The sequence below is a fragment of the Meriones unguiculatus genome, chromosome 4, assembly GCF_030254825.1.
Source record: "Meriones unguiculatus strain TT.TT164.6M chromosome 4, Bangor_MerUng_6.1, whole genome shotgun sequence".
In the NCBI taxonomy this organism is placed as follows: Eukaryota; Metazoa; Chordata; class Mammalia; order Rodentia; family Muridae; genus Meriones; species Meriones unguiculatus.
Genome location: NC_083352.1, coordinates 132271816 through 132297631, shown reverse-complemented (window position 1 = coordinate 132297631; position 25816 = coordinate 132271816). Strand labels below are relative to the sequence as shown.

General features: G+C 46.2%; 1 protein-coding gene across 10 annotated transcripts in view; it reads left to right on the top strand.

Moving 5' to 3' along the window:
- Rin2 (Ras and Rab interactor 2) overlaps positions 1-25816 on the top strand; it is a 201293-nt gene that overhangs the window by 163002 nt on the left and 12475 nt on the right. For all 10 annotated transcript variants that reach the window (XM_060383140.1, XM_060383134.1, XM_060383143.1 and 7 more), the window contains 4 exons: positions 26-137; positions 2363-2435; positions 9559-9650; positions 11188-12336. In XM_060383140.1, coding sequence (XP_060239123.1) covers positions 26-137; positions 2363-2435; positions 9559-9650; positions 11188-12336 — 1426 coding nt within the window. The remainder of the gene's footprint in view (positions 1-25; positions 138-2362; positions 2436-9558; positions 9651-11187; positions 12337-25816) is intronic.

The following is a 25816-nucleotide window of genomic DNA, read 5'->3' as shown; positions in this document are numbered from 1 at the left end:
CTTGTGCTTTTCTTCCTTCTCCTAGATCTTTTTGGTTCGTAAATCCTCCAAAATGCAGAAGAAAGTCCTCTCCCTTCGCCTGCCCTGTGAATTTGGCGCACCTCTCAAAGAGTTTACTATAAAGGAAAGCACATACAGTGAGTGTTTACGGGATAGTGGGGGCAGGACTGATGGGAAGGAGCCTGGAATTAGAGACAAACAAACATGTCTGGTCCTGGCGTTCAGCGCTGGCATTCTCATCCCTCCAGTGTGGTGATGGTAGCCTCTGAGTACTTTATAGGCCAGTTAAACAAGCTGTGCACACAGTGTTCGCCCTGGAGTTTGGCACATGCTAGCGGCTGAGTGTAAATTGCCTTTCTTGCCCAGTCCCCAGTTGGGTACAGTGTAGATTTGGTGCCCAGGTTTGCTGATGACGAAACCACAGGGAAGCTGCAGCAACAGAGCCTTCTTACAAGACTAATGCCAAAACGTGTGTCCACACATCCTCGCAAATAAATAAGCCTCAAGCGCACGAGTTCCCTCCAGGAAGTCACTGTTCAGTCTTCCACGAAAAGCAGTTAATCCGAGGTGAAGCCAGCCCTGTGGGCAGATGACTAGCTAGAGATTTGCAGGGAGTTGATTCTCAGCACTGTTCGTTTCCTTTCTGTTGTCTTTCTGGTCATTGAAAATGTGGAGTGTCGGGAGGCCAAGTTTTAAATAAAAGAGGGAACACACAGTTCTGAGGTACTGCCAGTCTCCAAGAAAAGATCAGGAAATGGGTCTGCACAACAAAGTGGGGAGATCTGAAAATTCTAGGCTAGCAAGCAGAGGGGTGAAGGCCAGGAGAATCGAGGTAGGAGGCCTGCAGTTAGGAAGCATGACTTTAGTCCCTGAGTTTGAAGGTATCTAGGTTAACTGAAGGGCAGGCAGGAGATGCCCTCACCCTCAGTCTCCCTAAGCCAGTGACCTTACATAGAATCTGTGAAAGTGACATTTCTGACATAGGAAACTCCTGCCTGCATCCATGATCTGCTTCCAGTTCAATTGTAAACTGGGAACTTACATTGTCAAGGGTGCCTGGGAAACAGGTCCAACTGAGCAGGCCAAACCTGGAGATAATTTGATGTCACATTTTAGACCCACTGCCATTTTAACGACAGTGAATGTGTAGTAAGTTAATAAATAATGGATTTATGTTGAATTGATTCCGTTATTCTGAGTTGGCTTTTGAAAAGCTGCTAGCCCAGCCAGCAACAAGTTCTCCTGGCTTTTAAATCCCTCTCGGTTTTCAGAGTTTACCATGACAAGGAAATCACTTCCTTTCTTATGAAGCACATTGACTGTCAGTGACCTTTGTGCCCCACCCCCAGCCCCATTTATTGCGTTCCCTCAAGCCAGAAGTTTTTCTTTTCCTCCATCTGATTCTAAGACTTCAGTCATTCCTCCTGATACTCCCCCAAGGGACTTCAAAGTGACTGAAGAGCTAGTCTGTACAAAGCATTATCCTATCCATAATGACTGACTGTAGTCCCCCATAACAATATCTACCCAGCCAGGCTGCCTCCTGTACAATGGAGTGGGAGAAGGGCTTCCTACACTAAAGAATATCTTAGCAATGTTTCTGGATGATGTAAGAGATACCAGCACACATTAGCATATAGTTCTTTAAGATAAGATATTTCATTAAAAACAAACTTTATTCTACATCATCCCTCTGGTTGGCAAGGAACTGTTATTATCCATTTTACAGGTGAGATGAAGGTGGTTGGCCAAGGCATGAGGCCTAGAAACCAAGCCACTGCCTGTCCCCATCGTCCGGGGGCCATACATGTGGCAACAGCTTCTTGTCAGAATGCAGCTTTTTTATCTGGGAGCTTGTATAACACGGCCAGGCGAGAGAACAGGACTTTCGACTCTTTATGTAGCATGTAACCCAGAACTAATGTCTAGAGCCCTTAAACTGACCTGCAAGCTCGTGTCCCTCTGCCTACATGTCAAAGGAAGTGCAGCACTGAAGGTCTGCAATCTAAAGGGTCTGAGGTGGCAGGACTATTGCCAAGTGTCGGTGTCTCCTCACGGCAGCCAGATGAACCCTTGCTCCTGCCCAACTCCAGGCTCAGGACTTCAAAACAGAAAGGTTGTTGTGCAAGTGAGTGTTTACCGAGCGTAGAGCACATGCTGAGTGTGAGTCAGGGAGGCCGCCCTCAGCCTCCTGGCTGTTTAAAGCTGCCTGTCAGACAACCCCCTCACAGCTGGTTTGGATAAGCTGCACAGTAGTCCGAGAGGGTGGAGATGGGCCCACATACGCTGCCTTGAATGCCCTTCCTTCCCAGACACACAGGAAGACTCAGCCACCTTCTGGAATCTTTTTTTTTTCCCCCAGCATTTTCCCTGGAAGGCTCAGGAATCAGCTTTGCAGATTTATTCCGGCTCATTGCTTTCTACTGCATCAGCAGGTAAGGATTCTGCACATCTCATGACTTAAAGGACCTGCTTGGTGTGTGATATGATCTGGACTTTAGTCTGGAGAAGGCTGGTCACCTATGAGATGTGAGGGAAGGGTTTGCCGCTTAAATCAGATGTCCATTCCATTCCAGAGTTAGGCTTAGGGTGGAAGCAACCGCCCGGCCTCCAGATGCATATTCTCGTCAATATGGTTGTTTCTTCAAGCTGTTCCCATGGATCCTGACAGCTAGACCCATTGAGCATGAAGCATACCCACATGCATACATAAACACATACCCACATACCAATATGCCCACCTGTAGCAACACATGCATGCATTAGAAGATGGGGGGGGGGGGGAGAAAGACAGGCAGGCAGGCAGGCAGAAGAAACTGGTACATAAACCTGTAACTTTCCAAGGTCCCTGATAGTGTTTTTGAAAACTCCAGCGGACAGAGTCCATTTTCAAATGTGGATTCTTTAAGCCATAAATCCTCCATAGTTCTACTTCAGGCCAGCCAGGTGCTCACACCTTCTCCAGGGCTGAATTCATGGTTGAAATTAAGCGCCAGATCAGAAAGTGAACCAGTGTGGAAAGGATGTGAGTTGTGGGTTTTCTAAGGATGTGAGTTGTGGGTTTCTATTATTATTCTTTTCTTTATGACAAAAACAACTTTTCAAAGTCATTGTTCCAGTGCCTGGGGTTAAAGCATTTGCTTACAAAGCAGGGGGCACTGGGTTTGATCCCTAGCAGTGCCAAAGAACAAAACAAAAACCAGCCACAGGAAGCCAGCATTCTTGCAGTGATTAAGCAAAGAAACTCTTGCTGCCTGCAGAGGTTGGTCTTCCTTCCTCCCTCCTCTCTCTCTCTCTCTCTCTCTCCCTCTCTCGATTTTTTATTTTATTTTACGTACATAAGTGCTTGCCTGAAAGCAGGTCTGTGCACTACACTCACCCTGGTGCCCACAGAGGTCAGAAGCGGGCAGACCCCCTGGAACTAGAGTCATGGACGGGTTGCAAGCCACCATTTGGGTTCTAGGAATAGAATCCAGGTCCTCTGCAGAAGCAGTACGTGCTCTTGATGGTTGCATCAGCTCTTCAGCCCCAGGCTTGCCAGTTTTAACCAGGCAGAGCCCAGCCTGCCTTTCTTCGCTTTTCTGTTTGCTCACTGCAGTGGCTACAAGGAAATATCTTTTCAGAGATCACAATTCACAATTGTCTCAGCAAGCCTGGGGAGTCACTTTGGTTTGGCCCAGTCTGTTTTAACATACGGATTAGAGTGTTTAGCATCAATCATACCTGTTGACTTTCTCTGCCTGACATGGCAACTAAGCTCTAGTTGAAGCTGCACAGAAAACGGCCTGAGGAAGAGGAGGCATCTCCAGAGGGGACCCTAGCATTGCTCACTAGCAGGAAGAAAACAAGGGCAGCTCCCAGGATGGACAGTGCCTACCTGGGGATGCCACCTGCTTGCCAGGGTAGGGTCACAATCCCTGAGCCCATGTGCTTCACAACTATGCATAACACATTCTTTTCAATTAAGAGAGTAAAGACATTACTTACCTAAATAGTATGCCACTTCTCTTTCTTTGGCATTTTAAAATTTGGGTGAATATATGTGCTCTTAGCACACACATATAATAACCCAAATGCGGGCAGATGCTGTGCCGCTATTGCAATGTTGGGTGCCGTACAAGCCAGTAAGTGGAGCTGCTTCATGCAAATACAAAGCTTTGGGAGCAAAGTTTAGAACAAAGTACATTTTTTTTAATGTAATTATATCCTGACCATTCAGGATTATATTAAAATTGTGCAAAAAAAAAAAAAAATCTCTTAAGAAAAAAGACTTTAGGGGTCTGGGATGGTTCCGTTCTTTGTGACATACTGTCTCAGGCAATGAGATGATCCAGCTTCCCTGTGCCACACACATAACTAAAAGCCAGCAGCACCCCGATTATATGACAAATTTCAATCCCCATCTCTAAAAAGTTTAAAAGAAATGTTTTGCCCAAAGACAGAAGTGTAGCTCCCAGGACATAGCCTTAGCAGCACCCAGCACTTCCCTCCTTCCCTTAGCTCCCACCCCCAGGAGACCACACCTGGTCTAGTCTAAAGCCAACCAGGCTAGAGAAGATGCCAGCGCTGACACAGCAGCCAGAGGGGATGCTGGCTGGCTGCTCTCCATCCAACTTTGCCTCCTGGTAATTGTGCTGTTGTTGGGGAAACAACCTTACACCCATAAATGCTTGGCAGCCACAGAGAGAAGATCCCATCTCTGTCCTCTCCACTCAAGAGCAGGCCAGACTGTCCACTGGAGTAGCAGGGCAGGCCAGTGATTAAAAGTCATAAAGTAAATGGAGGCCTTTGGCAAATTACCTAACCCCAGCATACACTTGAGGTACTCACAGGAAGATCCCGGCATCACTGTTCTACAAGTAAAGGGGCCTGGGAGTCACTTCTCTTTCCTTCTCTTTGCTTCTGTTTCTCCGCTACTGCTCCTCACAGGCATTCTTGGTCATCAGTGGTCGACAGGATCCAGTCTTACTGAAGTATTTCCAAAATCTCCAACCTGGTAGTTAGTAGAGAATTCATCATGGAGACTGCAGTGGATTTCCCACACAGAACATGTCCAGTATGCACGGACAAAAGAATCCACAGTTAGTGGATGACCAACTTAGAGCATTGATCAGCTTAGTGGAAAGGACCGTTCAGAAAAGTAGTAACTGCCGCTGATCACCACCACCACAGAGCACCATGCTGCTCGGGTGACGGCAGCCCAGTATAGAGAGCCAGCTGCCTTTCACATTCAGTTGTACCCCAGAATCACTTGTAGCACGAGTAAGAGGCAGAAGCAAATTCAAAGAGTCTGGGCTGTGCCACATCCTTCATGTTCAGCCAGCCCCAGGTGATGGCGATATGGCTGCTGGGCTTGGGCCACTTTGTTTTTGTTTTTGTCTATTCAAGACAGAGTTTCTCTGCGTAACAGCCCTGTTTGTGAACTCACTTTGTAGTCCAGGCTGGAGTCGAACTCACAGAGATCTGCCTGCCTCTGCCACCTGAGTGCTGGGGTGAAAGGCTTGTGCCACCGCTTCGAGGCTCAGACCCACTTTTAATATTCAAATAGTAACTGTATTTATATTAATATTCAAATAGTCTTCTATATTTGTGCCACCACATACAACAGGAGGGCTTATCCCTAGCCCTCCTTGGGAATTAGCAGCTTTGTGAATTAGAACCATGGGAGTGAGGTGCCTGCTTATAATAAAAACCCAGCAGCTGCAAGGGTTGTAGAAATTGCTCAGCAGATAGGAGGACTGGGATTTGATTCTCATCTCACTGCTGTAACCCCAGCTCCAAGGAATCTGACATACTCTTCTGGCCTCCGAGGGCACCAGGCATACATGTAGCAAGACATACATGCAGGCAAAACACTCAGACATATAAGGAAAAGAAGCAAATCTGAAAAAGAAACAGAACTAGCAGATATAAAACACACCTGTAATCTCAGCACTTAAGAAGCTAGGGACTCACAGAACAGTTCCAGGCCGGCCTGGGTTACATCGATGGCCATGTCTTGAGAAACTACAGACACAAACAGAATTTGAATCTTTTCTTACCTCGATGCCAAAGCCCACATTTCCTCACTCTCCTCTGCCAGCTGCACATGCCTGAGTTTCAACCCAGCTGGTTCCAATCCCTGCTTTGCTTCCACAGGTTCTATGGGGTGCAACAAGGGCTCCACCAGTCAGTGTGTTGAAAGATCCTGATATCAGTGAGCGAGGGACATTACAGCTTCTTCCCAGCATGGTCACTAGGCCCCACAGGTGTTCAAATGCTTAGTGCATCACAGCAGTAGTGCTGGATAATAGTCTCTTCTTTAGAAACAAAACATACAGAGCAGAGATAAAGTCAACCTAGACTGCATGTCTACTGAAACTCTTGGGATAAAGTTCTGTTTTAAGATGTTGGCTCTACTTCGCTATGTGCGAACTTTAACATCAGTCAGTGCTCTTACCTGTCCCCTCCCCCCCTTTTTTATATAGTGTGTAGATAAGAAGGAAGTGTGTGTGTGTTAAGATGCTGGGTACTCCAATGTGAGCTGACCCATATACAACATCTAATTGTCTAAATCAGTCAAAACCTGCAACCATCTATTAAGGACTGGCAGGTATAACTTCCTGTCCTATGTCATTAAGAAAACCCCAAGCTAGTCAGATGATGTTTAGACTCCAGGTAGCATGCTGAGCTAGGTAAAAGCTTAATAAATATAGGTTCGTTTTGTGGCATGTATGTTTTCTCCGCATTGCATAAAGAAGGTAGATTTGAATGGACTGAGAGCACTTTTACAAACATGTATTTGTGAGATGCTTCAGTACTATAAAATTCCAGTTCCATTAGTCTCCAATTCAGATTAGATTCAGGGTCACTGCTCCTGTCAGGACACAGAAGAAGCTGTTCACAATCTTAGGTCAGGTGTGAAGGCCTCATGGGAACAGGAGTTGACAAGGGCTGGACACCCTCAGGAGAAGTCGCCTCCTGATTCCATATAAGAGCACAGTAGAGTTTTGGTGATGCTATCTGGTGTCAGGACACCTGTGCATTGTTATTTTTATTGACTGTGCAGCTTTGTAATTGACTGTCAACAGCTTTAAGGGGTTCCACGGTTCTCCAGTCATCCAGATTTGATCTAGCTCATTCCAGAATGTTGTCTTATCCTACCATAAACAATAGGATAATTTGGTATAAGATTTTCTTCAACAGAAACTTTCAAGACATTTTTTGATGACAAAATACAGGCAGAAGCTTCCATTTCTAGCGCTCACTAACTCCATGCCTGCCACAATGACCCTCCCCACCCTGGGCCTTTTCACCTGCTGCTCTCACTCCTTGGAACTGTCTTCCCTGTGTGATTTATTCACTGGACACATCTTTTTCTTCTTTCATGTGTATAGTATGTGTGCATTTTGCATGTGTGTGGGTACACGTGGGCGGCGAGTACATGCATGCCAGGAATCGTCCTCTGTGGCATGTCCACCTTATTCATTGAGGCAGTGTCTCTCAAAGTCAATGCTCACCCATGGTTATTCTCACTAGCCAGCATGCTCTGGGCATCCCTTGCCTCTACCTTATGAGGCTGGCATTACAGGGGTCACTTACCCATCTGGCATTTACATAGATTCTGAGGTTCTAAACTTTAGTCCTCAGGCTTGTGGGGCAAGTAACTGCTCAGCCATTTCCTGAGCCCCCGGACCATGTGTGTTTGGAGGTGGGTCCGCTTATATTTTTGTTCTTATTTGCTTTATTTTGAGGTAGGAATTTGCTGGGTAGCCTGGAACGCCTGATCCTGCTTAAGCCTCCCTATCACAGATATTGCTGACAGATGTGCCGCACAACACCTGGCTTCAAATAGTCTTCATTTTCTGTTGGCATTAGTTTTTAAAAACTCTTTTTTTTTACATTTCTTATATCTTCTTCTTCCTACTCCACCCCAATCCCTTCCAGCACTCCAAGACCAGATAAAAGAGAGAAAGTAACCCTTTAGGAGAGGTGGCACAGTTCTCTTAGCTGCTTCCTGCTGGTCAGGGTCATCAGGTTCCTTGGAGCCAGTCCAGTCCTTGTTTCAGGAGATTCCAACTTCATGTCTCACAACAGCAATGATGAGCAGCAATGGGGGAAGCAGGAGCACCCTTGTTCTTTCTCAGAGCCCCCACACTCTCTGAGATTTAGCACTCATTCTCTCTCCAGAGTCCTCAGATTTAAACTATCTGCAGCTGGCAAAGAGCTCTCTCAGAGCCTGTATAAAGCAAATAGTCAGCTGCTGTGAACCATCTGAATCAGTCCCATATCTCACACCTGGGACCAAAATGAAAACATGTTTATATCCACAACAATTTCCCCTTCACACATAATGTTTTCCCATGGTTTGTGACCCTTCTCGTAAATTCTCTACATAGCTTACTTGTTTATATTGTGTTGGTGTTCACTGGCACGGTGCTCCATTCTGGCAGCAGCTCATGTTTTGTTCCTGATCCAGAACAATGTTTGTTTCTCAAGGCTGATAATAAACATTTGTGAAGTAAAGGAGTGAATGATTTTTTTCCCTAAAGCCAAAACCACTAAATAACAATAACAATAACAACCACAACACCTTTTGTTGTCACCATTGTCACTGAATAGGACTTTCTCCTGTGCAGGGTCTTATACTGAGCCCTGTGCTAACTTTATGAGTTCTTAAAGCTTGTTTCTTAGCCTTGCATATGAAAATGAACTGCTGTTTATTCCGTCTGCCTCCACCCTTCCTGAGAAACACACCATGGTCCGTGCACTTGCTCCTGAAGACTGTATGCCCTGACCGTGGCAAGACCCTGATGTCAGCTTGGCGCTTTCCTATTAGGCTTGTTGCTCCCTGGTGCCCCTCTGCATATGGTACATCGGCACATGGTGCCATTCTCTTCAATGATTATTGGCATAAGGCACCTGAAACTTGCCTTCAAAAGACCGGTCCAGTGGCAAATGCCATTCATGGCCTGGGAGCCCCATCCAGACCTCCTGAATCTAAGTACGGAGCTTATAATATAATGACGTTCCCCAGGGAGCCTGCGTACATCCAAGTTAGAGCACATCAGCCGCAAAACACAGCAGAGACTTTCATCTCCAGCACACAGAGGTCACTTGAGCGATCTCCAGTTGGAATATATATTCAAGGTGGCCAGCAGGGACTTGCTGAGAGCCCACTGCCTGTAAGATAGTGGGGATTGAAGATTGAGCATTGCTGTCTGGAGAGGTAGCATTAGGATAGCCTCTAGCCAAGTGGGATGCCATTCATTGGAGGCATGCTGGATCTACCAGCATAATCAGACATTCTGACACTGAACGCTACATACCTAATGCTATCCAGCAGGGCAGCCTGATCCCTGCCTGGCACAGATTCAATCAGGCAGCCTGTGTCTTAGCCTGTCCCCAGTGTGATAATTCAGATGAGAGTCGCCAAAGAAGAAAAGTTCTGGTTGGCTGTGGTATGGTGTCAACTTGAGATGTCTTAGACAATTTAAGATGCGACATTTGTAGAATGCAAATAAATGCAAGAGTCAGCAGCCATGTAATTACATTCTCTTTCTTTTTTGTTTATGTCAGGGATGTCCTGCCATTCACCTTGAAGTTGCCTTATGCCATTTCAACAGCCAAGACGGAGTCTCAGCTTGAAGAACTAGCCCAGCTGGGACTAAGTAAGTGGAAGCTCATGACTGGATCTATCTTAAAATAAACCCATAAGCAGAATCCCTGTGGCGTGGCCCATGGCTCCATCGCTGCGTTAAGCACACTTGTAATTACAAGGGACCCACTTAGCTCTTAGAACCTTGAGGTCTCTGGATCACACTTTCTGGGATTCTTTACCTGAATGTTCACCCAACCCTTAAATACTGGAGCTAAGTGTTCCTGAGTAACCCTTTATTCTCCTAGCTTGTCCCATCAAACTATGAAGGCTCCCCAGCATGTGCACCTGTGGCCCGCCTGGGTCTTTTCTTTCTGTGGCATCTTGCTGGAGGAAGGCAGTACTCACAGAGAGAGAGGTCCCATGTGTTACTCCCGAGTTCACATGCATGACTTTTATCGTAAGTGGCACATGGGCACCTGTGGCACTCTGGTGCCGTGAGGAGGGTAAGGATAAAGGCATCTCTGTGACACCTGTCTCTCTTCCCCTCTTACTCAGCTCCCTGCTGCTGTGGGCATGTCCCTCCTTCCATCGAAGGACCTTACTCTGGCAGCTGGGACTTATTTCCAAAGTCGGCCTCCTTGCCAGTTCACAGACACACACACACACACACACACACACACACACACAAATTATGCCAGAATGTGGCTGACAGTGGACCAGTTCACACAGTTCACCTGGTTTGACTTTTTCCCTGTGCTCTGGCAGAGTCAGCATGGGCTTAACTTTAGTTAAATATTTTCCTCCTAGATGGAAAAGGGCAATCTTTTAAGATTTTAGAACTTTGGTCTTTGGATAAGTTGACAGTCAGAATACAGCATTTGAATGGAAGTTTGGGATTTTTAAAGCCTTACACCAAGATATCTAGAACCTAAATAACTCATACACACACACACACACACACACACACACACACGCGCGCGCACACGTGTCCCTATCCCACCCCCTGTAGGCATGGGACCCTTGAATGCAGTTTTCTTCTTTGTTGGATTTTAATGCTGAATGTGTAAAACCTCAAGTAGATTGTGTAACAGCCCCCAGGCCCAGCTGCTGCTCCTACCTCATAAAGGGGAACTTGGAGGCCAGATGGATTCCTTGGCTGGCAGCCACCTCCTTGGAGGGTACCCGGGAGAAGTTGATTGGAGAGGGTGGTGTTGCTCTCTGGGCTGACTGGGCTTTTGAAAAGCAAGCTCAGTAGCTCTGTGCCGTTTACTAGCTCATCCTGGACCCAGTCCAGTTTCCCTGTCCTTCTCACCTGTGTGGAGGGCTGGGCTGGAGCTGTGGCTTCAGCCAACCTTTCTCAAAGGCTTTGAACATGAGAGGCCCCTGGGGTCTTGCTGTGGGCCCATAGCTGGCCCTGGCTGCCTTTCTGCCCTTTCCAGTAGGGGAGCAGAGTCAAAGGGGGGAGGGGCAGAGGATCAAAGGAAAAAAGCAGACCCCAAGTTAAGCCTCTGTTACTACAATGTGTGTGAGAGAGAGAGAGAGCGTGTGTAGGAATGGCCCATGCGCACTGTATTTACATTCTTGTCTTCACTGATAATGACTTTCAGATTTTTGGAGCTCCTCGGCAGACAACAAACCCCCAAACTCCCCACCTCCCTACAGGCCTCCCTCCTCAGCCGGCATCTGCCCTGCCTCCTCGCGTCAGCTCTGCCTTATAAATGGAGTGCATTCTATAAAAACCAGGACGCCTTCGGAGCTGGAGTGCAGCCAGACCAACGGAGCCTTGTGTTTTATTAATCCTCTTTTCTTGAAAGTGCACAGCCAGGACCTCAGCACAGGCCCAAAGCGGCTGAGCACAAGGACTCCCAACGCGAATGGCACCGAGAGGCCGCGGTCTCCCCCACCCAGGCCCCCCCCACCCGCTATTAATAGTCTGCACACAAGCCCTGGGCTATCCAGGACTGAACCCCAGATGAGCATGCCAGAAACAGTCAACCATAGCAAACATGGGAACGTAGCTCTGCTTGGAACAAAACCAACTCCCATCCCTCCGCCCCGGCTGAAGAAGCAGGCTTCTTTTCTGGAAGCGGAAGGCAGCGCCAAGACCTTGACGGCCTGCCGGCCCAGCCCGAGCCCGGAGCCGGAGCCGGAGCTGGAGCCGGGCACAGCTGGGCACGCAGGTGGAGCCCCGCCTAGGGACGCCCCCAGGGATTGCACAAGCGCGCCGCCGCCCGGTTCTGAATCACAGCCGCCCCCGTGCCATGGAGCCAGGCAGAGGCTGAGCGACATGAGCCTTTCCACTTCCTCCTCCGACTCGCTGGACTTCGACCGGAGCATGCCCCTGTATGGCTATGAGGCCGACACCACCAGCAGCCTGGAGGACTACGAAGGGGAGAGTGACCAGGAGACCATGGCACCTCCCATTAAGTCCAAAAAGAAGAGGAACAGCTCTTTTGTGCTGCCCAAGCTTGTCAAGTCCCAGTTGCGAAAGATGAGCGGGGTGTTCAGCTCTTTCATGACCCCTGAGAAGCGGATGGTCCGCAGGATCGCGGAGCTGTCCCAGAACAAATGCACCTACTTCGGGTGCCTGGTGCAGGACTACGTGAGCTTCCTGAAGGAGAACAAGGAATGCCATGTATCCAGCACCGACATGCTGCAGACCATCCGGCAGTTTATGACTCAGGTCAAGAACTATTTGTCTCAGAGCTCTGAACTGGACCCTCCTATCGAGTCGCTGATCCCAGAAGACCAAATTGGTAAGTGCCCTTCTCCCGGCATCTGTTATAACCCCTGTCAGTTGGTGCGTCCTGTTAGTTGTTTTGGATGAAGTTTACTCTGGAGTTCCAGAGGACACACTGCCCCACCTGATGTAAATGGAAAACTTTCCCCATTAAAGCAGATGCTGCACATCAAGCTTCAAATGTTTCAGAACTGCAGCAGGATTCTACCCAGGGATGGGGTTGGAACCACTTCGGAGGGTCCCCGTCGCTGCCTGCTCTCGCTCTATGTGTGTGCGGCACATCTGCTGAGCGTTTTCAGTGTGTGTCCCTCTGTGAGCTGCGTGCTGTTGACAATATTTTTGCTGTCTTTTGAGAGGCTGTGGGTTGTTTTGCTTTTTAGCCTGGGGTGGGAAGAGCACACCTGTGTTCAAGCCCCAGCCCTGGAACCAGAACACAGACCCACACTCGGGGCCCTGGGACCCTGTTCCGCTCAAGCTGCCTCCCTGCTGGCTTTCACCCCACAGAGGCTGTATCAGGCACAGTTTGGGTTTAAACAAGACACGGGAAAGACAAGTTCAGTTGGTGTACCTTTAAAATAAGCTACAGAATTTGGAGATCACATGAAAGGCATTCTCTCCACAGTCAAGGGGAAATGCTTTCTTTGTGACCTCACAGAACAAGGCTGAATTGCTACTTTGGTAAGCAACTTGCCAAGGCAAATTTGAATTTGGCAAGCAGTCTTTTTTTCCAGGGCGAGAGTATCCAAGGGTGTTTGTTGTTGTTGATGAGGAAGACGTTTTGTTTTCATTTCAGAGGTTGATGCTTAAAAGGTTAATTTCAGAGACCTCATTCAGTGGGCAGCAACAGCCAAGGGTTTGCAAACATTTCCATGGTTTAGCTGAACCCAGAGCTCTTCTTTCTGATTGGGTGTTTGTTGAAAGTAGTAAACAGTGTATGGTAGAGCCTATCTCTCACTCTGTGTGTGTGTGTGTGTGTGTGTCTGTGTCTCTCTCTCTCTGTATTTGAGCAGCTCTTTGATTTGATCACAAAAGATTCAGAGCTGTGTTTGTTTTCTTGTGGTGCTCTGACCTAGCCCAGGGTTGTTTGGGCGTGGTTAGAGGAGCCGGGGTATCCAGAGAGAGTGGCTGAAAGGAAAGTGTCTTTGTGATGTGCCTAGGAATTGAAAGTGCTTCCGGAGGCTTCTGCAGAATATCGACACAAGTTGCCTCTTTCCCCTGCGGCCCTGGAGTCTTCCTTCTCCTAAGGCCACCTCCAACTTCCTATTTACAGGGACCCCTACTTGAATGAGATGCTTCCTCCCAGGGCTTCCCTCCTGATGAAAGACCAATACAAGAATGTCTTAGAGCAGGAGGACCTCTGTGAGTTCGAGTCCAGCCTGGTCTACAGAGCAAAGCCAGGACAGCCAAGGCTACACAGAGAAACCCTGTCTCCAAAAAAAAAAAAAAAAAAAAAAAATCAAAAACCAAAAAGTTTTGGGAAAGTTGCCTGTCAGTTCAGATACTGGTGGGGGAGGGGGAGAGAGAGAGCATGTTTACAGTTCAAAAGCTCATCCTCTCCAAGAAACATCCAAAAACTTTAAAATTGAAGTCCTTAATAAGAAGGAATCCCACATCTGTAGAGCCTCCCATTTGGAGCTGAGCAGGTGGAGCAAGCCACTCAGGCACTCCCGTCCAGTCCCCTTCCATCTCTTGAGAGGGGAGCAGGCCAGGTGGTATGCCAATCCACACCAGCTAGTGGCTGGTAGGTTCAGAGCCTGAACTGATATGACGCTGTACACCTGGTGACCCAGACTAGCCTCAACCCCTCAATCCTCCTGTCTCAGCTCCCAAGCCCCTGTAGTGCCAGCCTACGCCTTGTGTTTGTCATTAGGAAAGTTGTGACAGTTTGCTGGCCTTTCGCTGTGGCTAAGACCTACTTAAACAAACAGACAATATCGGCATGCTTTTGTATTGGTTTTGCTGTTTGTGTGGTTGTTTGGTTTTGTGTATTGGCCTAAATCAGAAGACTAGCTGTGTGGTTTCACCTGGCTGCCCAGTCTATTCCAGCGCTGCCCCTCAGTTTGAGGATAGCGAGGACTGCTAGAGGTGTGCTGCCATACCCAACCTGATTTGGGGTGTTTTGTGTTGCTTTGTAGCATTTTCCTGAAGGGAGGCCGTTTTTCCTGTTGCTTCATCAATGAAAAACATAGTGTTTTGAAAGGATATTGAAAGGCGCCACACTTTTGAAAGTAAGGGGAAGGCTAGTATGGCAGAGGTCAGCCTGAAAGTCTGCACCAAGGGGAAGAAGTGATCCTAGTTATAAAGTCTGCATAGACCCAAGTCTATGCAGAAGTGCCTAAATGAGGACTCTTGTGAGGACGTTGATTTAATCCAGTCTGTGTTTTGCATGTCCCTGTGTGAAGGGGCTGGGTGAACTTGTTAGTACAGTGCCGCTTTCGAGACTTGTAACCGGATATTGGTATATTTATGCTTATATTGTTCATTGCTTTCGAGTTCTGAAAGAGGGCAGAGGGTGGGTGAGAGCTGTGGGGGAATGGCGTGTCTCCCAGGTCTTCTGCTCCCTGTTCTGTGTGTGTGCATCCCCACATCTCACTTCCTGCTAGGAACACTGCCATCTCCCCTGCGAGTGCTAGCTGCAGAATCCCAGGCCTCAGATTTGTTCTGAACAGGTGTCTGTGAGTGGTGGGAAGGCTTTTCAAGAATGCCATTTGGCTTTCTCCACTTTAAAAGAATTTCATCCTGTCTTTCTTTCTCATAGCTTCTGGAGGGCCCAATTTAGGAGACAGGAATCCTAATTCAATCCCAGATTTACAGCACATCCATTCTGAAGTCAGGCAAGAAGGAGGCAGCATTTCATGAGTGTGTGCACACAGATCCAGCCGGTGGATGTAAATGGTGCTGATGTTGCCTTGTGAAGTTACACAGAGAAAAGGAGTTGGGGCGCATCTGTTCAGGCACTGACTCCATTCTCCATTCTCTGGAGCTTTTTAGTCAAGTGTAAATTTTATGCAGCAAGTCAGCCTCAAAATGTCACTGACGCTGATGTCCTGTACTGAGATGGGGAAGTTTCCTTTTATTGAGACTGTCCTGTGGAGTGCTTCCATCCCAAAGCCCTGCCATTTAGAGGTTCTTGAATATATATAGTTGCCTGGCGTCAGCTTGCCAAGTCTGTTGAACAATGAAGTTAATGTGGGTGACATAGGCCAATTTCCATGTGGCTCTCTCTCCCTTCATTCCAAGCCCACCAGTGGACTTCCCTCTGGACAGCTGACACTCACCTTCACCTCTCCAACCAGTCAAAGGAAGAATAAGCCAGTATTTTAACTAGAACAGGACACATGTCTCAGCTTTATAAACCCTATCATCCACTTTTTTCTGGGAGAGTGAATTAAACTCATAACTGGTACCCCATAATAAGAAGTATGGATGGGGGGAACAATGCTTGTACCCCAACAGTCAGTCCTTGTTGGCATTCTTGCTGTGGTCTCTGACAACCACTGAGAGTACAAATGTCCTTGTTAAAAAAAAAAAATCTCCATTTTTCCAAGCTTACAGAATATTGAGTGTTTTAATTTTAGTAGAATGATTTTCTTCCTTTTAGACTTGATATCAGCCTTGGGGATTGTTCTTGTCTTCAAGTTTTGCTTGGAGAAAAGCAAAATTTCTCTGACTCTGAAAATGTTAATAGCCCTCAGTTTCTGTTTCATACAAACTGTGTACCACAGATGACTAATAGTGGCAAGACATCCAACTCTCCACATTCCTAACAATTAGTAGAGAAAAATGAGACAATATTACTTTTTCTTTAATTGATATAAAGCAAAACATTCTCTTTTCAAAGAGCATTTTAATTCTTTGAAGAGGCATCCTCAAACTCAGTTCCCACATTTGTCGAAGATCATGTTAATTTATGTACTCAAGGGTTTTTTCTTTTTCAAATCTTTGTTGTTGCTTGCTTGTTTTACAGAAGAAGTGGTACTGAAATATGGCTGAACATCACAAAATAAACTCATTAAAAAGAGATCTTGGGGGCTGGAGGGATGGCTCAGTGATTGAGAGCACTGTCTCCTCTACCAGAGGTCCTGAGTTCAATTCCCAGCCACCACATGGTGGCTCATAGCTGTCTATACTGAGATCTGTTGCCCTCTTCTGGCATGCAGGTGTACATGCAGAGGAGCACTCATATACATAAAAAAGCAAAACAAACAAACAAACAAAAAGAGATCCTGGTGCAGGGGTGCATGCCTATAGCCCCAGCTAGTCAAGAGGTTGAAGCAGGAGGATTACTTGAGTCTGATGCCAACCTGGACAACATAGTGAGAACGCTCGTCTTTGGAAGGGGAAGTTGCTTTGTGTTAAACATTGCTACTTTAGTTCAGATTTTGTAAAAGGTTTTTGGTTTTGGTGTTTATCATTTTCTTTTTGTTTTTGATTGAAGTTGTTGAGTTTTGTTTTTAATGTATGTTTTATTTTCAGTTTGGTTTAGTTTAGTTTTGTTTTTGAGACAGGGTTTCTGTGTGTAGCGTTGGATGTTTTGGATTTGATTTGTAGACCAGGCTGGCCTTGAACTCACAGAGATCCGCCTGCCTCTGCCTCCAAGAGTGCTGGGATTACAGGCATGCACTACCACACCTGGCTATTTGGTTTGTTTTATATATGAAAGGGTTCCTATTTTGTTTTGGCTTTTTAGGGGGAATCTCTATTGGCCTGGAATTTGCCATGTAGACCAGGCTACAACTCACTACCTACAAGCTGGAGCTCATTAGGTAGGCCAGGCTAGAACTCAGTACATAAATTAGGCTGGCCTCAAACTTGTACCGCTGCTTCTGCCTCTCAAGTGCTGTAGGTTAGGTATTGTTTATAATGAGTGTCTAAGTCAGGCTCAAGCACTGCTGTCTAATGTCATTTGTTTTCAATTTACAATGTGACTTAAGACCTTAAATTATTTGCTTTTTAGAAAGCCATTATGAGTCATGTGGCCAGAGAGATGCTAGTGCCAAACTGAGATTAAATCCTTGTATCTTCTGACTCCTAATCTAGTGCTTGTGACTCAGTCACCTGAAAGGAGCAAGTGTCTTAGTGTGAAGAATTAGTAGAGTGATGGGAGAAGGGTGGACACTTCTAGAATATGAAAAGCATGCCTCTCTTACTATTGGAAAGGAATTTAAGTGCTAACTAGTTTTATACCCTCCCCTTGGCACTGAAGGTTGCACCTAGGACCTGGTGCAGAGTAAACACGCATCAGTGTACCCTTAGCTCTCCTTTTTCTTTTTGTTTTGAGACAGGGTCTTGCTAAGTTGCCCAGGTCAGCCTTGAATTTACTCTGCAGCCCAGGCTGGCCTTGACTTATGATCCTCTTGTCCCTGCTTTCCAAGTAGCTAGGAATTATAGGCCTACACCACCAGGTCTCACTCTTCCTTTAGAATATCAAAACTGAGTAAGTTGTGTTATAGCAGCCTCAAGAAGTCTCACCACCCTGGAGCTGAGAAGCCCTAAGGATGAGTCACTGACTCGGTGACATTCCACCCAAGGAGCCACCAACTCTGCCATTCCCAACTCCCTGCTCAGAAGTTGAAAGTGAGGGTTGCATTACAGAGCAAGGCATGCCTGTGCTAGACTGTTTGCTTTGCTCAGACAATTCCGCCTCTTGGGTGAGAAACACCAGAGCAAAGAGGAGTTTTTGCCAAAACTGAAGAGTGTGGCTCAGGGGCCCCAAGGTGCCATGCTGATTGACCAGAAGAATTAGAGTTTGCTTTCCCACTACACTACTCACAGAAAGAATAATTCCAATTAGCTGTGTCAGCAAAGTGGGTAGTGCACAGGCTTTTAGTGGTCTGCAGAGCTGACCTCCAGCCCAGCATCACAAGCTCAGCATCTGAGCAAAGGGCAGGCTTACTTCCTCTTCTTCCCTGCCTTGGTTTTTACTGGAAGGCACTGAAATCAGCCCTAGAGATTCCTTATGTGAGGCCCTACTTGAGCGAAACTCAGATGTTTTCATAATGGCCTTCACTGAAACTCACCAAAGTGAGCAAAACTGAAAGTGAGAGGCTGGAGAGAGTGACCAAGAGCATGTGTCACTCCTTCCATGGACTCAAGTTCAATTCCCGGAACTCATCTTGGGTGGTTCACAACTACCTGTAGCTCCAGCTCAAAAGGATCTGATGCCCTCTGCTGGCTTCCTGGGGTAGCTGCACTCACGCGTGTATACCCATACATAGATACACATGCATACACATAATTGAAAACAAAAAATGTCAGTGAATCACTATGCCAGTGCTTGCCACCTGTATATTGGTACCTTTTTGGCTAGGCCAGTAAGACCTTTCTTAAAAATGATAGAGCATCTTTGTTTATAAGCTGAAGTGTGTGTGGCTGATGTGCCTACAGGAAATGTTCCAAGACATCCCAGCAGTGTTGCCGGGGAGAATGTCTCACACCTGGCAATGATGTCATCACTAGTTAGGTATCTTTGATCTGCTGGGGTAAGGAAAACACATCATCTTTATGCTGGTACCCAAAGGAAGGATTTTCTGCTTAATGCTTGGAATATGTGCTACCTGGAAGAGCTGTGCTGGAGTCTGGGTCAGTTCCAGTGCTCTCCCCAAAGTGAGATCTTCAGAAGAGTGTTCCTGTCCAGGAGAAAGATCTAACCTGCTCAGTGTCTTGGCAGCAGCAACAAAGAACACATGAAGGGGTGAGGCTGCAGCAGGGGAGGTAATGGGAAAGCTGGGCAAATGGAACGCTTCTTTAGAGTCCATGCTGAGAAATGCTAGAGCAGACGCAGGAGGAGCTTCTGAGAAGGTCCAGAAGTACACGGAACGGTCCCTTCGGGTCCCCAAGTAGACAGGATAGAGTAGGCACAGCAATGTGAACTGGACTTCTCCAATCACCAGAACAAAACCTGCCCTAATAATGGGTTGAACCCACCCTTCATCTCACACTCAGCATGAGGCTTGGCCCCTTGCCTGTGACATGTTTTCTCATCCAGAGTAGAGTAGGGACTCTTTTCCTCTTGTACTTCCCCTGCTGTGATGGATATGTGACCACTCAAAATACCCAACTCTCTGTGCTTTCTAAGCTGTTAGACAGGAATAGAATGAGGCTGTGATGAAACTCTAGAAGAACTGAATTCCAGAAAAACTAGAAACCCTCTGATCCTTAATCTTTATACCAAGGAGAATTGCTAATGGTATCAGTATCTGAGCAAGGCAAGGTGGTAATCAGGAAAACAAAGGGTTCTTGTTATTTTGTCTTTTTTTTTTTCCAGAGCTGAGGACCGAACCCAGGGCCTTGCGCTTCCTAGGCAAGCGCTCTACCACTGAGCTAAATCCCCAACCCCAGGGTTCTTAATTTAACCACAATTTAAACTAAACAAGCAAAACAAAAACCCTGATCTGAATCATTAGACCTAGAGTCTCTTTTTGGGACATCACCACTTGTTCCAACGAGGGAAGCAGTGACTTTAGCATCCTTTGAGGTATCAGATGCACACTGGGTACTTGGCGTGAGACCTCACCAAGTCCTCTCAGCAGCTCCACTGTGAAGCTGGAGGCTGCCTAATAACAGAAGGGAACCAGGGGGAGGCCCTCCTCCCTCAAGGCCACACATTTAAAAAGTGGCCACTTGCACTTTCTGAGTCAGGTAACCTGTGCAAAGAGCCTTCTGCTTCCCTCAGCTACACACTGTGCTGAGAGAAACTTCTCTGCTGAAGGGCAGGAGTGTGGGGTATGTCACTGGAAGAGCTGAGACTGGCCAGTAGGTCTCTGCTTGCCGGCAAGTAACTTATACGCACGTGTTCTGTTCACAGTACCTGCTCGCTGCTCTTTCCTCCCATATGACAAGGTGTGGTATACATTGCTGTGCCCTGCCTTGACACATTTGCTGCCGGTTTGATGTCCAGTGGTCAGCACTCAAGACATCTGGCTTCAGGCTTTCTTATCCCACTACAGTGCTTTTCTAGGTTGGTGGGGAAGGCTAAGCAATGAATGCCCAAGTCTACCCTCTCCATGCAGCTACTAGGATACTTCCAAAGAAAGTTCAGCATAGTAACTTGGAATCCTCAGCTAGGCCAAGCCCGTTTGTTCCAAAGCCTCCTATGGGCTGTTCCCCTTCCCTTTTAGGAACTATCTGGGATCATCTCCCATGCTGGCCAATCACACACAAACCCTTGTCTCGGGTTCAGCTTCTGAGAGACTCCAGACAGCTAGGAATTCTGTGCCCATTTCAGTCAAAGGCTTGATGAAGGCCACAGTGCCCCATAGTGCTCACCCTGAACTAGCATTCACTCAGGCTCTAACCCTTTCTGTAACAATCCCACCAAAGAAGTGTATTAGTGCATGAGCAAAAGAAGTGTCAATTCACTGTCACCTTTTTGCACATTGAAGGCCCATGATGCCATCTGTCCGTATCCCGGGAAAGAAGTGGTGTAGTTTAGGCCACATCTCCCCCTTCCTCGGACAGTCGTTTCGCTTCTAATTCTCAGGCCCCACCTGAGAATGATCTAGTCCCTGCTTGATAGAACTAACACGGGTAATCTTAAAACAGGGACTACACAGACAAGAAATTTTTATATGTTTAAATTTGACAACTCAGCTTTCCCACAAAACCCCCTTGGTATTGCTACCAAGCACTAGTTCCTCGCTCACTCTGACACTTTCATCACTGTTAAATAACCAGAATACTAGAATGAGAGTCAGCTGAGAGACTGTATAAGATAACCTATTATCTTTGTCAAGTAGCTTTACATTGCAACCCAAGCACTTTTTTTTTTTTTAAGTATAGGTGGAGAACTGAGCAGCCGTAGTCCAAAAATCTAAAATCAGAAATGCTCTGAAATTTGAAGTTATGTGTCATGAGCTCAGTTGCATGTTTTGAATTTTTGGATTAGGGTTTCAAAACCAGTAGTCTATGCAAATATTCCCATAAAAAAACAAACAAACAAAAACAAAGACAAAAACTCAACTCTGAAGTCTGAAACATTACTGGCCCTATGTACCTCAGGAAAGGGATTGTTGTGGTTTGAATATGAACATCCCTTACACACTGTTGGAATGCTTAATCCCCAACTGGTGCTGTCCTGGGAAGTTATGGAATCTTTGCAACAGGAGCCAAGCTGGGTTACTGACAGAAGGCCGTAAAGGGTGATAGCCTACCCTGCTTCCAGTCCCATTCTCTCTGCTTCCCCATCTGCCAAGGAATAAGCAAGTAGACACTGAGCTCCCACTAACAGAGACAGAACCACTCCATTCCTCATGATGGACTGTGTCCCCTCAAACTGTGAACCAAAGTAAACCCCATCTCCCTGAACTTTCTTCTGCCAGGTATCCTGTTACTGTGGCCAGAAAAGTAACTAACACAAGGACTCTCAACCCATGTGATTTGTTTAGCCTCTGGTTACTGTTAGAATACCTTGAAGGATAACAGCTACTATTTTGTATCATTTAAATAGTCACCAACTCAGTCAGATCCATGTTCAACTGTGCAGAACTATGATTCTGAAGATAGTCTGGATGGTAACTGTAAAAAGTAAAATGTTGGTCATGACCTCTTAGGAAGGTGGAGCAGGACTGACTGCTGGGTGTAATGCCAGTGCTCCTTCTAAAGCAGGCTTCTTCTCTGGACTTCACCCTTTCTTCTGGGGTTCTCACTTCTGCCAGCAGGGGCTAATCAGAAAGATCACAAGCAAAGCCAATGGGCAGATGGTGTTTCCTCATGCCTCCTCCACCCTGAATCAGACAGGAGGAAAAAGGAAAGACTCTCTGCTCTTAATACTTGTTTTGAAACACAGTCTGGTGGAGCCCAGGTTAGCATTAGATTGCTACATAGCTGTGGCTGGCCTTGGACTCCTGATCCTCCTGCTGCCTTTTCCCAAGTGCTCTGTCTTCAGTTACTTATAGAAGAGTGAATCGATTGTTGCCTAAAGGCTGCCATATTGAATATTTCTTATCAGTTGCTACTTTATGTAGCAGCGAGACAAAGAACTCAGTCATGGTCTTTGCTACTTCCCACTTAGGGATCGTTTTTTGGTTGTTTTGTTTTGTTTTGATATAACTGTTGTTTTCACAAATCTTGTTTCCAGTTTGAATTACTCAGAGGGTACAGCTAATATATGGTTTCTAAAATCCAAAATACTACAGTTCAAACGATTCTCTGGTTCTTTATATCCATCTTCCTTTCTTTTCAATGGGATTTCTGGGGTGTCCTTGAAGTTTGTATGTAGACCAGATCAGCTTTAAAATCACAGAGATCCCAAGTGCTGGGATTAAAGTGGTGCCTCACCAAGCCCAGCTCTTCTAGTATTCTCTTGTTACCAGAAAAAATATTTTTTTAAAAAAATAATGAGTATAAAGAAGAGCAGTCATCTATCCCTTGTCCACTGATGCTTTTTTAATGGGTTTTGTACACCTCTGTTACACATGCTTTCTGTTGATGAAGCTCAGCCGACTTACCATCTAGACCCTTTGAAGCAGGTGTTCTGGGTTGGAATCCTGGCTCCCCTTCTTGCTTGCTGATAGCATGGATTTCCTCCTCTGTGAAGTGATGATACCATAGTCTTCCTTGTATGGAGTTTGTTTGAAGACTTGGGGTCTAGAATAGTGCTGCTGTTCTTAGTTGAAAAGATTTGGTCTTCTCATTGTGGAATTAAAGCAACCAGAGGCGATGGAGAACAGCAGAAAGGAGCAAGTCGGTAATCTACAAGAACTTGAACACCACTGCTGTTTTGGCGTAGGCTCTATCTGAGCTAGGCCTCGCTCTGAAAGGTCCCATTTCTTATGTTCCTCAAATAATTTTTCTTTCTTGCGTAACAGCAGAAACTGGGTTTCTTGCTGGAGAGAAACAGTGAGGCCGTTCAATGGGGTCACTGGTTCTTTTTACTTCAAACCCTTCCCCCCACTCTTTGTTAAGGGCTTGGGAGGGAGGGGGGAGCAGTAAAAACACAAGCCAAAAACAAATGGAAGAAACCAGTCTTAGTTTTAAAGTGTAGTCTTTAAAAAGAACAAAGACAGCTCAGGAAAAAGACCTAGCACTGATGTCTCTGAACGTCACCTGTTCCGACCACTCTAATTATGTCTGAAGCCACTGTGTTTGGCGAAAGAGTTTGTTCACAGAGCTGCCAAATACGAGGAGTTGGAAAGCCCCAAATCTCAAATCTACCGTCTTGAGGAGAGAAAGGGTTTGGGGGTGCTTATGGATAGGGCGCTCTGAGGTGGAGAGAGAGGTCTGCGAGGAAAATGAGGCAGTCGGCCACCTGCACAGAACTCAGTAGCTATTTAGAGAATGGAGTATTTGATCCTTTGTAGCAAGTGGTCACTCATCCAACACCTGGCATGCCAGGTAATGATGAGTCACTGGCTTCAACTGGTTTGAGCTAGACACATTTTGGACAAATTCCTAGACAAATTTTAGATTCCTGGAAACAAGGTGAATAGTTGCACAATAGTTAGCACACCCCGAAACTAGTAGAGGCCCATTTCTTTCTTTCTTTTTAAATTAATTAATTTTAAAAAATGTTATGTGCATTGGTGTTTTGACTGCATGTATGTCTGTGTGAGGGTGTCCGATCCCCTGCAACAGGAGTAACAGAGAGTTGTGAGCTGCCATGTGGATGCTGGGAATTGAACCCGGGTCCATCTGGAAGAGCAGTCAGTGCTATTAACCACTAAGCCATCTCTCCAGCCCCTAAGGCCTATTTCTTTACTGCATAGCTGAGTGGCTTCTTTTTTAATATAATATTTTTATTAATTCTTTAAGAATTTCTTCCAAGTCCTCTAAGATTCACCATTTCCTACACACCCACCTCCTCCATTTTCTTTTCTTTCCTTTCCTTTTTTTTCCTTTTCTTTTCTTTCTTTTCTTTTCTTTTTCTTTCTTTTCTTTTTTAGAAGACGCTATCTCTAGGCATATGTTCTAGTCCTCTGGCTCTTACAAGCTTCTAACATCAGTGAAGAGTCAGCCAAGCATAGAAACTGAGGGAGGAGGACCAGTGTGGGTTTGAGGCCAGCTTGGTCTCTGTAGTAACTCCCAGGACAGCCAAGGGCAACGAGCTAGAATCAAGTGAAATCAGATGGTCGATTCAGGTTCCCCTTCTGTTTCAACACCAGGAATTACTTTTTATTTGGGGGTCTTAAGAAAATGGGCTACTCCTACTCCATTCCCACAGCCTCACTACACCTATGCCAGCACCAGTCCCTGGCCACATGGATACATCGAAGAGGGAGCCTGCTCAGTTTGCTGGAAATGAATCCTCCATTGTCCTGCCTCTAACAATGGCATAGCCTTTCAGAGATAGTTTGCATAACACTCAGGCACAGAGGTGACTGAGAGTCGCAGGTAAAAGCCCCATTCTGGCCTTCAGTTTCCTCTGTCCACACGTGTCTTAGCATACACAAAGTGCCCTAGTCGTAACCACTGAGGCGTATACAGAGACACTCAAGCAGGCAAGACTTAAATCTAGAAGAGAAACTTTTCCATCTTCCTTGCACATACCATAGTGGCCCTGTGGCCCCTCAGCTGGTTCCTTCCCCAGGGCAACTGCCAACCTGGCTTCTGACACCAGAGGCAAGCTACGTGTCAGACTTCACAGAGATGAAAGGCTGCGGGAGGCTTGTTTATTGTGCCTCTTTCACAGCCAGTGGCATCTGGGAGTTTCCCATACTGCATGTGTGCTTCCTCCCTGAATCAGTGTTTCCCATTGTCCGAGTTCCATTGTAGTATACCATGGTATTAATGCATCCTGTGTAGCCGTTCTGCTGGACCAGGCTTTGAGGTCTTTCCAATTTGGAGCAATAATGAAAAGCACTGCTGTGAACATTTATGTGCATTCCTAATTAATTATTGGCAAGACCCACCCACTTCCTTGGTGGCCTGTTCCGCCAAGGTGCAGGAGACTGATATTCATGAATGCTGCTTTTAGAACCCTTGATGGAGATAAACTAGTCAGTGCTTACAAAGTGCCTTGAAATTTAAAATAAGAGCTCACTTACTTGGGTATAGGGGAAGGGTATGGCTCAGTGGTAGGACATTTGCTTATTAGGCTCAAGGTCCTGAGTTTAATCCTTAGCACACCAAAAAAAGGAGAGAGAAAAAAGGTGGTGATTTACCTTGAAAAGCTGTCTGAGTGCTTGTTCTGACAGTCATGTCACCTCCAGCAAGTCATTAGATATTTATGGACTTCTTCAGCTGTAAAATATGCATAGCATAGTATTAATGTTATGCAAAAGTAAGGAGCTGTTGCAAGGATTAGGTTATAATTAAGCAAAGTGTTTGGATAGGACTTACCTCATTTAAGCACTCAGTTGCTGTTGTTGATTTTTTTTTTTATGGTAATGAGCATACAGAGTAGAGTCACAGCAGCTAGGGCATCTCACAAGTTTATTAATGCAACCAAGTGACCTGTTGGATGTCTCCTGTGAGATGAATGTGTTGCTCTGCTTTTCTTCTTACTTTTAACCCCTTCTGTTTTGATCTTTAATTATATGGAGCTCTATCTTTAAACA